General features: G+C 56.2%; 6 protein-coding genes across 6 annotated transcripts; 2 read left to right on the forward strand and 4 right to left on the reverse strand.

Annotated features, from left to right (window-relative positions):
• Positions 1-942: 942 nt before the first annotated feature.
• Positions 943-1,860, reverse strand: MIND_01283000 (Cyclin N-terminal domain-containing protein; the record flags this gene model as incomplete). Its single annotated transcript, XM_037369300.1, has 2 exons — positions 1,710-1,860; positions 943-1,658 (listed from the first exon to the last, which is right to left on the reverse strand). The coding sequence occupies exons 1-2, from the start codon at positions 1,810-1,812 to the stop codon at positions 943-945; spliced, it is 819 nt and encodes a 272-aa protein (XP_037214506.1). The 5' UTR covers positions 1,813-1,860.
• Positions 1,861-4,576: 2,716 nt separating this feature from the next.
• On the reverse strand, positions 4,577-6,282 carry MIND_01283100 (uncharacterized protein; the record flags this gene model as incomplete). The annotated part of the gene is made up of 4 exons (XM_037369301.1): positions 6,190-6,282; positions 5,723-6,138; positions 5,406-5,676; positions 4,577-5,350 (listed from the first exon to the last, which is right to left on the reverse strand). Exons 1-4 carry the CDS (start codon positions 6,265-6,267, stop codon positions 4,577-4,579), a joined length of 1,539 nt encoding a protein of 512 aa, XP_037214507.1. The 5' UTR covers positions 6,268-6,282.
• A 2,902-nt stretch (positions 6,283-9,184) lies between these two features.
• MIND_01283200 (uncharacterized protein) lies at positions 9,185-10,294 on the forward strand (the record flags this gene model as incomplete). Its single annotated transcript, XM_037369302.1, has 1 exon — positions 9,185-10,294. One exon carries the CDS (start codon positions 9,185-9,187, stop codon positions 10,292-10,294), a length of 1,110 nt encoding a protein of 369 aa, XP_037214508.1.
• A 518-nt stretch (positions 10,295-10,812) lies between these two features.
• On the reverse strand, positions 10,813-11,614 carry MIND_01283300 (J domain-containing protein; the record flags this gene model as incomplete). Its single annotated transcript, XM_037369303.1, has 4 exons — positions 11,507-11,614; positions 11,447-11,461; positions 11,293-11,393; positions 10,813-11,236 (listed from the first exon to the last, which is right to left on the reverse strand). Exons 1-4 carry the CDS (start codon positions 11,606-11,608, stop codon positions 10,813-10,815), a joined length of 642 nt encoding a protein of 213 aa, XP_037214509.1. The 5' UTR covers positions 11,609-11,614.
• Positions 11,615-11,851: 237 nt separating this feature from the next.
• MIND_01283400 (Vacuolar sorting protein) lies at positions 11,852-12,840 on the reverse strand (the record flags this gene model as incomplete). The annotated part of the gene is made up of 7 exons (XM_037369304.1): positions 11,852-11,855; positions 11,921-11,987; positions 12,041-12,152; positions 12,199-12,310; positions 12,367-12,544; positions 12,598-12,765; positions 12,813-12,840. 7 exons carry the CDS (start codon positions 12,838-12,840, stop codon positions 11,852-11,854), a joined length of 669 nt encoding a protein of 222 aa, XP_037214510.1.
• Positions 12,841-13,725: 885 nt separating this feature from the next.
• Positions 13,726-14,553, forward strand: MIND_01283500 (uncharacterized protein; the record flags this gene model as incomplete). The annotated part of the gene is made up of 5 exons (XM_037369305.1): positions 13,726-13,924; positions 13,971-14,033; positions 14,079-14,316; positions 14,364-14,439; positions 14,485-14,553. 5 exons carry the CDS (start codon positions 13,726-13,728, stop codon positions 14,551-14,553), a joined length of 645 nt encoding a protein of 214 aa, XP_037214511.1.
• Between the last annotated feature and the right edge of the window lie 471 nt (positions 14,554-15,024).

Below are 15,024 nucleotides of genomic sequence, written 5' to 3' on the forward strand. Positions count from 1 at the left end.
CCAGATGGGTCGAGCCTTCAGGCATAGTAGAGTCAATGCACAACAGCCATTCCAAATCCGTGAGCCTCATTTAGCCTACCAATAACATTCTTCACCCACCACATCAAGATCCAGGGCCGCATCAAGCTGATACAGTACCCTCGCGATTCATCGCGGACGGCTTCTCCCGCCACACCATATCACTAGCTGTATTGTTTGATACAATGCCGTCTGATAACAATGCGATTGGGCCTGTCGCCCGATCGCCGTTGGCGTGGCCATTGTTCTCTTGCTCCCGAACACCGCGCACAGCAACAGGCCAGCTGATTGGCGCGCTCTGAAACGACAATGGGCTGTCGCTGGCACCGTTGATAAAGGTATTTTGGCGTGCTGTATCCGCCGTGACAAACAAAAACTGAAATCGACAGCATGGCACGATATCGATCGCCCACGAGCGTATCGAACGCAGAGTACGAGTGAACGTTTTCGGGGGTATGGGCCTCGTGCTGCGGCACTGCTGCACACGATCCCAACTTGATCTGGTCCTGAATATGATGAAGTATCCTATTTACTAGTATTTGATCTACATGTGCTCTTCTGGAATGCTCTCCATTCCAGTTTCTCTGCTAAGACGACTATGATTTGCTGTACTGATACCACACTATACGACAATATATATATATACGACGTGTAAAGGAGACTTGTAACCAAAACGAGGGTTGCTTGTACTTGGACTTGTTTGTATGCGATGCGAGTTCGAGTCCATGATCTTGTCCGAAGGATGTGATAATATATACCAAGAAAGCGCGCATGTGCAGCGGCCGCGACCTTTACGAGGCGGTCAAGCGGTGTATGCTGCGGCGCGAGGCACTGGGCCGGGGGAGGCGAAAGGCGCTACTCATATTCGCGCGGATCGCAATAAATGCAGAGGAGGCGAGGAGAGAGTCAAGACGCATGTGGTGGTTACGCGACGCGCACACGGGGGTGCTCACGGTGCACGTGGTGGCGAATAGGGATCGGCACGGGCATCGGGAACGCGCGGAGGAGGTCGTTGAAGCGGCCCTTCTGGGCGGCGACGTCCATGTCCACGGGCAGCAGGCGGTGCTGGACCGGCGTCGGCGTCGGCGGGGAGAACGACCCTGCCGACGAGCCCGGGGAGCTCGGCGTGAGCTCCGGAATGGGAAGAGAGCCTGAGGACGAGTGGCGGGCGTGGGTGTGTGTGCGGGGGAGGGCGGGGAGGGGCTTGGCCGGGGATGGTAAGGCTACGGCGGTGAGCGCAGCGTGGTGGGCCAGTAAGTCGGCCTCTTTGATGGCCAGCTCCCAATTAAGGACGCCGAGGAACTCGCGCTCGATGCGGCCCACGTCCCGTTTGCCGAAGACGCCGGTGCAGAGCGCCCAGTGCATGTTCTTGAGGGTCGAGTCGTTGGTGTATTTGGAGGCCACGATGAGCGCGCCGAGGAACACCCGCTCAAGCGCCCACTCTTCAAGGGCGATGGACAGATGGGGGCGGGCGCGGGAGATGTAAACAAGGGAAGCGAGGACAGTGGCGGGCGTGACTTCAGCCCGGGTGAGGACGTTGTGGACGAAGGTGGTGAAGGAGGAGAGGTAGCCGGACGGTGTTGTGGGAGCGCGGCCCAGCGCGAAGTCGACGGTCTCGACGACGGACTCGATGAGGTACTCTGAAAGAGCAAGTGAGTCATGGAAAGAAGAAAGAAAGACAGCACACGCACCGACAACAGGCTTCGTCAACGGTATAGCTACAAGCTCGAGCACCGCAGGGCTGTGGCTGGCGGGGTCGACGAGCGAGGCAGCGTGTACAGGCGAGAAGCGCATCGTTTGGTGAACGGGCAAGCGGGGCGGGAAGTGGGTTAGCGCCCAGCCCGCAGCCCTTATATAGCCCCATCGTGGACGGGGCGAAAAAGCCCGTCAGGCGCAGCGCCGCAGTCGCAGTCGCAGTCAAAGGGGACCCGAAGGGTGACTCACGTGTGAACCATCGCAAACCATCGCAAGCCGGCTTGGGCGCCCGATTTGATGCGTTGCCCGATTTGGACCCGATCGATGTGTCAGCCTGTAAAGGTAATTTAGCCATGAATTGTGCAATTTGTGGCTGGCGCCCGCGCGACGGAGCGCCTGATTCGTGCGGCGGTGGGCGTGCTGCTGTCGCACCACACACCACGCGGACACAGAAGAACATCCTGCGACCTCCGGGACCAAATTTTCCGCGCGTTGTCATGTGGCGGCACGCCACGTCAGCACGCCGTGTCATGGCCCCACGTCACTCTTTTTGCTGTTTTCCTCTTCCCTTTTCCTGCCGCGCCGCTATCAGCTGCCCGTCCGCACTCCGGATCTGTCCGCCCCACTCATGGTCGAGTGCCAAGCGCTGGCTACATGCGGCTCGGTACGGCACACTCGCTCGACGCTCGTTCCGTCGTTCGGTCCGCTGTTCGAGCCGAATCGTCGCTCCGGGCACGCTGTATCCGGACCGCGCATGCGCTTCGAGGTGGCCAGGTTCTTTCTTCTCATTATCTCGCCTGTCCTTCTTACTGAGACCGTCGGAGAATGCACAGGCCCGGGCAAAAAACGCACCGCCAGTTACGCTCAGGCTCGAAACGGGAGTCGAACCCGCGCCGGGCGACCTCCCGGGCGAGCGCAGAAGCGAAGCGACCTGCCTTGTCGCAGACGGCGCCACATCCAGGGCGAGGTGCTGCAGGTGCATGCGTACTATTGAATTTATGTAGGCAGGTTGAGAACTTGGCAGCATCGAAGCGGACTCCGAATTCGCCATTTCGCCCTCGCGGACGAAGCACCTGCCCAGCGATCGGCGCTAGTCCCCAGCTGCCAGTCAGTGTCCATTTGTCTACCACTGCCAATTCGCCTCGCTCGCAGCTTATAACTGGCTTCTCAGACTCTGGGCTCGTCGTTCCTGCCCTAGCTAGGGTCTCGCCTGGCCTGCCCCACCGCTCGTTCCTGCGTGGGCTATTGACCAGGGACTCGAACGATGTTCAGGTCAACGCCCGGCCTAGTCGCGCCACTACCCTACGCCCGCCAACGCCGACGTCAAATGATAATCTGCAGCTGGTTCAAGGCCTACTAAAGCATCAGCACGCTCGGTGTTGAAATGCGGAGCGTACCGCGTTGTTCGCCAGTTACTGCCCAGACCGTAGCCCCTGTGTAGGTATATAAGCGTCATATAGTCTCCTAATAAACCTGTTCTCTTCCCGCCATCTGCTTCTCCTCGAGTGGCCCGTCCCGAGCGAGTTCCCCCGAGCCGTCTTGTTCCAACACTCGGCCCCGCCCCATCCGAGCTAGCACACCCTTCCTAATAGGAAGATCGCATGGGCCGGCGCAGAAGCTTCCGCGGGCGACTTGGCACCGGCACCGGCACCTTGAAGCTTGCGTACGCGGGCGTCCGAGTCGGAGCGCGTTCTTCCGTGCGTAAATACGCTCTATCGCACGACGGTGGCGGGCGGCTCCCTTCCGATTGCAGCTACTGGATCTTCGCCTTCTGATTGCGCTACTCGAATACTGTATCTTATTTCAGCCTTCGTGTTCTCAAATCACCTCTGGTCCATAGCTGAGGAAGACGTCGAGACTCGAGAGGTGAGTCATGGCTTGAGATGCTGTCCGTTCCAAGTCCATTTCCTGTGTTCGTCGTTCGACTCGGATGCACCGACGGTCACTGTTCAGCTTTGATTGAGCGGATCTTTTCTTTCTCAAATCATTCTGGTCCATTTTGATTTTGACACCTTTTGACACCGCCGAATCAGGAGCACCCAACCTGGCGCCCAACAATGGCGAACCGAATCGCAACACATCAACTGACTCGCGCGGCACGCCCAGTGTTGTGATCGGCGCCAGCGCTGGCCCGCCGTTATTCAACAATTAGCAAATCTCATGCCTGTCGTGTGGCAGCGCTGGAATCGGACCCACATTGGGATTAAGCGTGTCGGGACGGGACACGGACCGACGGCCGCTCGACCCAGCGCTGTGGTAATCAGCGGTCAACGGCGTTGTCGACGTCGTTTGCGTTTGCATGGCAACGCTCCACACAGCCAGCTTTTCTTGATCGCTAAAATTTTGCGACTCGGAAGACATTGGGGACATCTGAGTACAGGCCGCCAACGTTGCAACAGCCCATGGCCACACAATTGGCCCAGACATTGACGGTCGAGGGCCTAGCTTGGGCCTAGCATGAGGCGGGCGTTCAATAGGTTTCTCTGGCGTGCCTTGGCTCGGCGACGGAAAAAAATGGCCCAATGATCCGCAGACAACCATCGCATCTTCCCATTCGGATCGCGTTCCGTGATACGAGTCCGTTCGTGGGCATCGGGCAGCTCGGGCTCCAACGCCGGACGGGGATACCCGGAAACGGCCGCGTAACGTAGGCGCCACCTTCAGCCCTCGGCTCAAGGTAGTGCATTTTCCCAGCTCGTTACCAAACAATGGGCTATCGGCGCCAACCAAATAACAACCGTAATCCGGCGAGTTATAAAATTTGGAGTCATTCAGGCAGTGAATCTGATGGAATAGGGTCGGTAATTGGTGAAAGAATGTTTCGAGCTGAATGGATTACTCATTCAAGCCGCCAGAAATCCCTTCAGCAAACAACACATTTATCGTGCGGGGTCCCGCGCAGACACCCACGCCCCCAATCCCCGGAGTACGAATAAATGTTCGCACACTCTTGTTTCCTGTCCCACAGAACGACAAGCCCCAGGATATCGTCCACCGCCCGCACTCTGATATCACGCGCGTTGAGGTCGATACCGTCGGGCCCCCCGGAGAACCGCGCAATCCGCAGCGCGCCCCCGGGCCGCTCCGGTAGCCGGGCTATGCCCAAGCCGAGCGAGCCTTGACCCGCGAGCCCCGGGCCCCCGGACGAGAACACAAGGTACCGGCCCGAGTATCCCCCCACGTGGTTGCCATCGCCCGCCGGAGCCGCAAACACCAGGGCGTCCGCAGCGTGTGCTTCCCCGGTGCCCGGGCCGGCCCGGAGGAATGTGAGAGACGTCAGCAGCCGGCGTTGCGCCGCACCCACTGCCGCGTATTGTCGCTGGAAGTGTTGAGACCGCCAGGCGACGGCGCGGACGCCGAACCGGGCCTGTGCATCAGCGCTACACGTGGCCGCGAAGCCGGCCGAGGACCAGGAGTTCCACCCGCCGTCTCCCGGTGGGTTGTGGACATTGTCATCGGGGTGCACGAGCGTTTTTGAAGCCACCGGGGCTGAGGGATCAACTTGAATCCCACCGTTCGAGAGGGCCCGCAGGGGAAAACTGTGCACCACAGACACCGCGGTGTTCAATTCCGGTGCAGGGACCAGTCCGTAAAGGATGCCGCTAGCTGCGTCGAAGCTGAGTATACTGCGTTGGTCCTGTGGCCTTGCGGGTGAGTGGGATGCGGGGAAGACACAGGGTAAAGATGCTCACCTCAGGAAATGGGTACCGACAAATGGACACCGGTTGAGATGCATCTATCGGCCAACACAGGAGACCGACCGCTTCCATCGTGAACGTACCCCGGTGACATACAATCCCCATGAGCTTCTCTGTAATAAAAACATCAGGGAAGTGCGGGGTCTGTCGTGTTGCATGTATGATCCGGGGGGAGACCACAGTCGTTATACGGATCTTTTCCCTGTCCTTTAGATCGACGCAGACGACCGCGATGGCCTCAAGCACGACATCATTAGTACGCTCTCTGGTGGCGGAATCGGCATCAGTAGTGAAAAGAGACTGCGACGTACGACTCTATAATCGCAGCACTGAACAGCACACGAGAGCCAGACCACACACAGCTCATGCCAAAGATACGCAGTCGCTCATGGGCGACACTCGCAACAACACGGGCCTGCACCACGTCCCAGCAGTCGACTCTGCCAGGTGGATTGGTCAGCAAGAGACCGGTGCCAGGGATTAAGAAGTGGCCGTCTTTCAGAGCACCAGCGATCCGCAGAATGCGCTCCAGGCGGGGGCTAGGCGACGCGAGATTGCGCAGAATCCGGGCGGCACGGTGCGCCATGGCTTTGAGCTCGGCGAGCGGTAGTGCGGCGAAGTCCCTCGCCCGGGACGTCACAGGGTGCATCTGCACGCACTCAATGCGCTGCAGGCAGCCGATCCACAGCGCGGGCTCCGCGCTTAAGGCACGAATCCGGCGGCAGGTCTGCAAGCGATAGTCAGTGCTTTGATCATGGGGCGCGGAGGCCATACGCACTGCCAGCAGGTTGAGCAGGTCCTCCACGTCCAACAGCGCGGCGAAAGCAAGAACTATATCGGGTGGCGACTTCTCCATGAGCGTTTGTGACAAGTGGCGGATGGCTGTGCTGCGACACGTGCATGTCATCGTGACATTTAGAAGTTTCCCCATCGGGAAAATTATATTTATCTATCTTTTGTGTGATAAAACTGTGATATAAATGGTAGCTTTTGATGCAACGAAAACCTGTGGACAAAGCTGTCCTTTTTCCAGCGGAAAAACTCAAACTGAATTGAAGCTGTAATTTTTACAAAGTAAAATACTAGAGATAAATCTCAAATAAGTATATCCAAGTATTGATTCACAGGAAAAATCTGGCGGTTTTTAGATAAAGCAACAGCTAAACTTGTGTTGTCTTTTTAAATGACAGATTTTTCTGTGGCTTTAATCCAATAGAACAACCCCATATTTTTCTGACAGATAAATGTCCTGATTTATCCAAGATATCCTTTGTAGAAATCCCACATTGATTTAGTGGATAAATATGATATTTATCTATAAGTTTGACCTTGGGTTTTTGTGCTCTAGCTTTACACCAGAGGCATGTCCCGAGGCATCAGGCTGCCTGATGATGCTTTACGGACATCAGGCGAGCCTCAGGCAGATTGGCCTCATGGTAACCATGAGGCAGTGCTGTACCTATGTCATTTCTCTTCCCTAACCACCACAATCTCGGACCTACCAGCTGCACGTCAAACCCCACATTCCGGCTGCCGGCGCATCACTGAACAAGCTCAAGCCTCAAATCGGCAAACGTTCCGCTGAGAGGCGGCCACTGCCATGACACTGCCAATCCAAATTTCAAGGCCAATTCACCGACCATGCTGCATCTCCGCTGTTGATCCTTTGCCATTGCTGTACCACAGCGATGCCGCATCTAGTGATTGTCACGGGCCACCCGCAGACTTGGCCAGGGTGGCCCGTACCCGCACCCGCACTCAACCCGCACTTGGCCTGTACCCGCAGGCATGGGTGCGGGTACTTGCCGGTTAGGCGCAGGCCTCGGGTAGCTCGCGAACCCGCAGGCCCATAGCCATGTTTCCTAAGCACCTCACAACAGACAACAACGACAAATGCGTCCGCCCGATTTGACAACATCCTTAATGAACCTCCAGCCAGTCCGTTCGGTGCCATCGCAAACGACACTTGATTGCAGGGGAGACAAAGGCCAGGGCACCTTCAGAGTGGGAACTTGTATAGTGCTGAAGCTAAGAAATGAATATTCACATGTTTTATAACAAATTGCGTGAGCCGCGCAAGGAATCGGGTGACTGAGGCATACCCAAATCTGTCGCCGTTGCATGGCCGAACTACCGCCGGAGTCGGCGACAGGACGCTGCAGACAATCGATAAATTGCCCAGCAGCAGCGGCGCCGCTGTTCTGTGGACGACCTGTCGCCGTCCGCCAGGGACCCGGCCGATTTAGCTCAGTTTGGCGGTGTGTCGGCCGGTCGAAATGACGACGCGCAGACTTATCTTGCTGCAATCTAATCAGCATGGCTCATGGGGTTGCCATGAGGCCAAATTGCCTGAGACCTGCCTGGTGCCTCAGGGCATGCCTCCGGTGTTAACTCTGAATTTCCATTGCGTCAAAACTCCCCTAACTTTCCCAAGGGGAAATCCCTAAATCTGCAACAGGACTATAAGGGCAGAACTAAATACTGTAGGAATTAAATGGTGGCTATTTTGATGCATTGTATGCCCAAGATCAATGTATCAAAAAAAAAATTATACCTCTATCTATGCCCCCAAAAAATATCCAAAATTCACCTGCTTAAATGAGAAATAGGTATTATAAACGGGGACCAGATCAGCAGCCAATTGAAAGCCCCCCTTTTCTCTCTCTTATTAAGCCAAAACAGACTCAGTTTTTGTCACCTGATTTTTGGGGACTTAGCACAACCAACTATCCATTATCAGTGGTGTACTGATATGCCACAGTGCTGATAGTACTTCCTACGTGGTAAATACTTGTTAAAAGGTGGGATGAATAATTCTAAACTTCAAGGCAAATTTCTGCTAGGTTGAATCAGTAAAGGGTGAATAAAGGTGAATAATATGACACACAGGCCATCTGAAGTGCTGCTATGACATATATTTCTCAAAAGGAAATTTTTGCCAACATTGACAAATCCCTCTCCCTTCTTTCCTTTTGTGGGAATGGATACTTTTCCCTCAGATGCCCACAGGTATCTAGCCATATATCCACCTCATCCTATCGCAAATACAATCAGAAATTAAGAACAGTATCTACTCGGATTCGAACCGCCGCTGGCTGCTTCCACGGGAGTTTCGGCTCTGTCGGCCGACGGAATTTTTGGCGCTGGGGAAGGCTGAAACACTGTAGTCTACGGCGACGTTCTCACCATAGCTCTTGTTGACTTGTTGTCTCCGCCCTTGCGCCGCCACGAGTGCTCGTCCGCGTAGCCAAGATCCGGACGGATGATATGGGACTGCCTGATATAGATTCGATAGCCGTGCGGAAACCTCGAGGCGCGTGAGAATTTGTAACGGGCAAGTGCAGTGGTGGCAAGAACTTCTGTCCCAGCGGAAAATAGTTGGCGCTGCAGCGAGCGGAACTCAGATGGACAGGTCCGCGAGCTCGCGGCGGGGGTTGTACATGTGAAGGGCGTCCGCGAAAAGCCCCAGTTTGCGGATCAGCTGCCAAAGCGGCTAGCCGAGGACATAACATATTGTCGCCACGTGTCAGCCGGTGACTCACTCTTCGCTTCGTACACGCCCACGAAATGTGCTTGCGTGTGTGGTCTGGCGTTTCTCCCTCTTGCTTTTCGCCCTCGTCTGCCGTCTGGCCTCCTCCCCTTCCTCCTGCGTCAGCACCCACACCTCCTTTGATTCATCACAGGGCACCCCATCTCATTCGTGTTTCGACACATTAACGGCTCGTTATCTTCGCGACGCCTCCAGAGAAGCCCAGCGCTAGCAGCTACCGACGATGACGGAATACGACTACAGCGAAGAGGCGCTGCAGGCGTACCTTGCGACCCAGGACCGCATTTCGCGGTGGGCCAAGAAGACACATGAAGTTCAGCAAGCGGACCCCGAGACGCCACGGACACCAGCGCTGTCCGAAGCGCCTCTACCCCGACACGGCGACGAGCGGGGCGGCAAGCGAGGCAAGTCTCTTAGAGACAGAACGCGCTCCAGCGGAGATGGGTCAAGAGATAGACGGCGCCATAGAGAGAGAGAGGTCTCGCCGCCACCTCCGCTACCGGTCCCACCGCGGGGGATCAAGCTCGGTCGTTCCCACAGCGGAGGGCCGCTTCCCAGGCCAAGAACAGCACCTCCTCCTCGAGATATGGACCCATATGCCGGAATATACTCCGCCCCTCGTCATTCTAGACGCGAAATGTACCACGGACCGCCGACCAATCCGCCCTCCCCCACACATCATGCTCCCCTCCATGGCGTCCACACCCACACCCACCATGCCCCCAACGCTATCCGCCATCGCCGATCGAATTCCCTTCCACAGCCGGCAGTACCACCTATGCATCAACATGCGCCACCTAGTCCTCAATTATATGACCCTCTCCAGCCCACATCCTATACTTTTGCGCTCCCGCCCGCGTTCGGACCTGTACCCCGCCCCGGTCCGGTACCGATCCGTCCCGGCGCGCCTGTCCGCACCAACTCGAATCCAACGCCCATGCAGCACCCCATACATGTACATGCTCACTCTCACTCGCACCCGCCACACATTATGGCCCCGCAACCCAGACCAATATATGCCACGACCGCCGCGATCGCGTCGCAGATCCCCCCGATACGTTCCCAACACCAGCACCAACACAGTGTCCCCCCAATCCGTCCGATACGGTACGAGGGCCAGCCGCCAGGAGCCTATGGGAGCGCCAGCGCCCCGCATTTACCGCCGCCCGCGCCGAGGGCAGCGACCCCGATATCGAGCCGGTTGGGCGGTGGAAGCAGCCGCAGGCTCGCTGCCAGCGCCGCCCCCGGCCCGCCTATGCCCATGCCTATGCCGAAGGAGCCCTCCTGGTTGAAGAGGGTCTTCGGCTTCCGCATCGGAAGAAGAGGGTCGTAGTTGCGTTTTCCGTGCCGTTCCTTTTTCTTGTTTGTGTTTTTTCGAGGTGCGTTGCCTCGACAATCTCATGGCTGGACTGATATGTCGTTTAGTTGAGATTGATTCTCTTCCGGTTGGGCTCGGACCCTCGTTGCTTACGCTTCTCTACGAATCATGAAAGACATGAATGAATGATGCCTCTGAGTCCTTAGACCTTTCCTACTAGAATTTAGTTTTCGTGTCTGAACGGCCTTTTGGTGAGTTTGATTCACTTGGGGTTTAGAATTGCATGTCAGGACTTAAAAGATAGCAGTAACCTACCCGATAATTTAGACCATCAGACTGCAAGGTCGCGCGAAACCCTCTTCATTGTTTGGCGACTAGAATACAAGACTAGACTAACTTCAGAGATACCACTCTTGGACGGTCGAACGTCCACGTCCTGCCAAACATCTACGAGCAGTACGTAGACGGTAGAATAGCAACATAGATGGGTAGCCTCCGCGTCCCAGCTGTCATAGCCGCGCCGAATAACAGGTTTATGGCCACCAAGTCCCTAGCACCCAGCTGATCCCAAACAGCGCGCCGAGAGAGCCCACGACGCCAACCACATAGCGTTGTGGGCGTGTCTTCTGTTCGCGCATTAATTCTTTCTTCACGGCCCACACGGCGGCCTGTGCAACGGGGTCAGGCGGGCGGTAGCGCTGGCCCGGATGCCGCTCGTGTCGGTCGCGTGCTCCGAGGACGGGGTCATGAGCAGCGGCGCGTTTGCGGAAGGACGTTTGGGAGGGTTGAGCGCGATGGGAGGAAGAGTGTGGATTCACATGTGAGTGGGACTGGGGAGGCGGGGAAGAACGGGTGGCTGCGCGGCGATAGCGGGCAGCGGTATCCGCCATATGGCGCGAATACAGCGTAGATGGGGCGGGACGCGGTATGGATGGTAGTGTGTTGTCATATGCGCGTCTTTCATAGTCTCCTCAGTCATATGAAGCACACGAAATTAATCGTATCTGGCACACCTAGATACTGGGTCCCGCAAGACATTATACGCCGCCGTAATCTCGTGAAACGCCGGCGTCGACTTGTGGTCGGGCACGTCGGGATGGTGCCGCTTGCTCAGCTACATCTCCGCAGATAAGTCACGCGCAAGGCCGACGCAGCGGAAGAACCCACAGCGAAAAAGGCCGTCTGCCAACGTGTCAGCTTGCTCAAGGAAACGACTCAACGACGGACCTTGATTTGCGCGGGCGACGCGTCCCGCGCCAGCCCCAGTACCTCGTAGTGCGTCGCAGCCGCCCTGTACCGCCGCGACGAGGAGAACCCGCGTCGGTACATGACGGTGAGATGAGAAAAATATTGATCGGTGTGTGTCACACGGCCGGCCGATGTGACGTCACCATCGGGTCTCGGACCGCGTGCTTTGCGAAAATAGGGAACGAGAAGTCGGGCAACCACTAAATATTAAAATAATGTCAACCCTAAATGATTATTCAACGGCTAAATGCTTATTCAACCAAACGAGAGCCATGTCCGCATTTGATGAGCGGCAAGAAAGAAATACATAATGGCAGAAAAATGTCAACTTTAACTCAGTCAGCCCGCGCATCCCTCAAACGCGGTCCACTGAGAGATGTGGAGACTACATACTATAGTGCGGTCATGTCCGCCTGAAGCTGGCGAAGGATCTCCTCCTCTTCGTTTGGCAGTGCTGCGTCTGGTGCGCCAACATGTCAGCATGGGGCCAGGGACCCAGCAAAGAAAACTCACGCATCGGCACTGAGCCAACATCAGGATGATACAGCGGCGCATGCGACGCGGCGGCGAGACGCTCCGTGATCACGTCGTCTTCCAGTTCGGCGAGCTCGAGAAGGAGGTCGTCCTTGATGAATGATAAAATTGGTGATAATGTAGAAGCCAGAGCTCACCTCGTCGACCGTGTCCACGCCGACCGGCGTTGAGATGAGCGCAGAAATCTCGTAGGCGACCTCGCGCTGCTCCGCGATATCGGCCATCGTTCGGTCGACGTCGGCGACGGTCCTGAGTGAATTGATTGTTACTAAAAATGGCTCTAGACAGTCGAAAGGGAAACGTACATCTTCTTGTTAATCGACTGCAGAACTTCCGCCGCGCCCTTCATCGCCCTTACCGTCGCCTTGTTGATGTGCACGCTCTCCAGTGTGTCGATCTGCATCTGAATCTGCAGCTGCTGGCCGCGGAACTGTTCGAGCTGCGTTTCCTTGAGGCGTTTGCGTTTCAAGGCACGTGTGGCAACTGCATTCTGCAATTTAGCGGATGACACGGAAGGAAATGCCGGCGACACGCACGCGCTTTATTCGCCACCACATTCGCCTTCGCGATTCTCAATTGCTCGTCGATCTCCTTTTGCAGATGCGCCTCCTTCTTCTCCAGCAGATGCACTGTCTCGCGGAGCCGCACGATAGCGTCGCGCGCGGCTTGCTTGGTATCGGGACGGCCAAAGTACGATAGGAGCCCTGGCGCAGCGTTGGGATGCTTTCTAGGTTGTTGAGGAGAAACGCACCTGCCATGGCCACTGGTTGACAGTACATCGTATAGAAGAGTGTTATATGTAGCACACGACGCTGTGCCGCAGGACGCACGAGTCACCGGGATCAACAGGAATCAACCGAGCGAGCATTGAGCGTGGACTGCGGCGCAACTCATTTTCTGGTAGCCGGGGCCAGCGCAGCGCATGTCGTCAGCTGATAACAGCTCTAGCACGCCAGCGGGGTAAAGAACTTGCTGTTGGCCGTCCACGCGGGGAGTGTTGCCGCAGACCATGGTGATATGAAGAGGAGAAAAAGGTTGTTGACAAATTGATGGGTAGCGTGACGAGTCGTCACGCCATCCCACGCTGTCATCCTCCTCTCTCTTCTCCGCCACGACGATTTGGCAGACCGAGACCGTGGCTCATCGGCCAATTTTGGTGGACTGACGTCGCGGTCTGCAGCTTGGTCCGTATCGTTCTCCTCGGCGGTCTTGCCCTCGCGGAAGCCTTGACTCGGACTAGAGACTCGGAATACTTGCCACTGGGCCAACAACGTAGTGCTTTGCACCCGACTGTTCATGGGGGTAATTTGCTAATGCGCTCACCGGAAAGGTATTTACTCAGTATAGCCTCTATCCTCCGTCCAAGCCGCTTCACCAGCCCTGATCATCCGTGATACCTAGTGTTGTCCAGGGCCGGGCCTAAGCCCTGGAGCCCTGCCCGGCCCGGCCCTCTCAGGCCCGGCCCAAGCCCGGCCCTCGGAAGGGCCTGTCAGGACTCGGGGCTGAGGCTTTGGGTCACGGAAGCCCTCGGCCCCGGGCTTGGGCCCTCCAAGCCCCGCCCTCGGCGGCCTGCCGAGAGTGACTCATTGAAATTAGTCAAATGACCGGAATCACCGTTTGCACTGCCAAGCACTGCCACAGAAATTTTCTCGTCTTCTTCTCTCATGTCTGCTGCTTCTGCGCGACGTGAGAGGGACGTTCCTGACCCTTCTCTTGTACTCCCCAACAACGCATCGCGTAAACGGCGTGCTCCTCATCGAGCTGATGAGTCCCCCAATGAGCGAATTTCCATCGATGACTCCGACTCCAATGACGAGGAATCGAGCCGGCGCATCAAGCCTGTCAGGAAGCGCGCTAAAAACGGTACTGTGGCTTGGTGATGTCCTGGAGGTAGCTGATTCTCCCAAAGCTGTAATTCCAGATGCCGAGACAGATGCGGAGACAGATGCTGGGAAAGAGATGGATGGCGAAGGTGCGTCTGTCCTACGTCCTTGAGTTGGTGCTGATCAAAACCCAGCCTTTGGATCTTCTCAGGCTTCGTCCATCCTTCCCAGTCCATACGAGGAAGATGCGGAGGGCATGCTGAAAAATGTGCATGTCACCGCTGTCGAAGATGTGGATGTGAATGCACCACTGAACGATACCAAGCCGACCGCCGACCTCGAATACTTCTACAGCAACAAGCACCAGCGCAAGACTTTGGTCCGAGGAGGTGGGGAAGCAATGAAGATACATTACGACTGCGTAGCTCGCCGGTGAGTGGTTAGCCTACACGATGGTCAACGTCTCATATGTGGATAAGGCTCAAGAAGGCTGACAAGGTCTCGTTCGTCAAGGATGTATCCACCAGACGGCGGCACCTTGCTTCAAAGCATCCGGTATGGTTTCTTTGTTTGTCCCTTCTTGGCCTGACTCTGGAATAGCGCGAATACGAAAAGTTCTGTCGAGAAAAGAACTTTTTGTCGATGCTTGAAGCGGATGTGGCTGACTGAAAGAAAAAGGCCCAGGAGGTGAGTATCGACGTCAACTTCACATAACCAGCATCTCACTAACACTCATCAGGGAGCAGAACGTCTTCGTCAATCAAATCTGGACGGTCATCTCACCACCATCAACAAGAACGTACCAAAAACCGGACTCGGACGTTATACGGACGACAAGTTTTGCGGCGGCTGCAGTCTGCTGGCAAATTGTCACGGATCAGGTACGTGGGCCATTAGAAGTATTGCTTAGTATTGACCTCTTTCTATGGCAGCCTATCGACGCCCTCCAAGATGCAAGCTTCCAAGAGATGATCCAACTCGCCGCGAAAGCGCCGGATGGCGTTGTCAAGATTCCCAGCCGTGCCGCAACAAGACAACAGATTATCGACATGTTCCAGGCCTACATACGGGAAACTCGGGAAGCTCTCTCAGTGCGTCAATACGGGGTATCTATCATGTCACTCATGATGATTCAGAAAG

Source organism: Mycena indigotica (assembly GCF_014461135.1).
Source record: "Mycena indigotica strain 171206Taipei chromosome Unknown Mind.scaff0013, whole genome shotgun sequence".
Lineage (NCBI taxonomy): Eukaryota > Fungi > Basidiomycota > Agaricomycetes > Agaricales > Mycenaceae > Mycena > Mycena indigotica.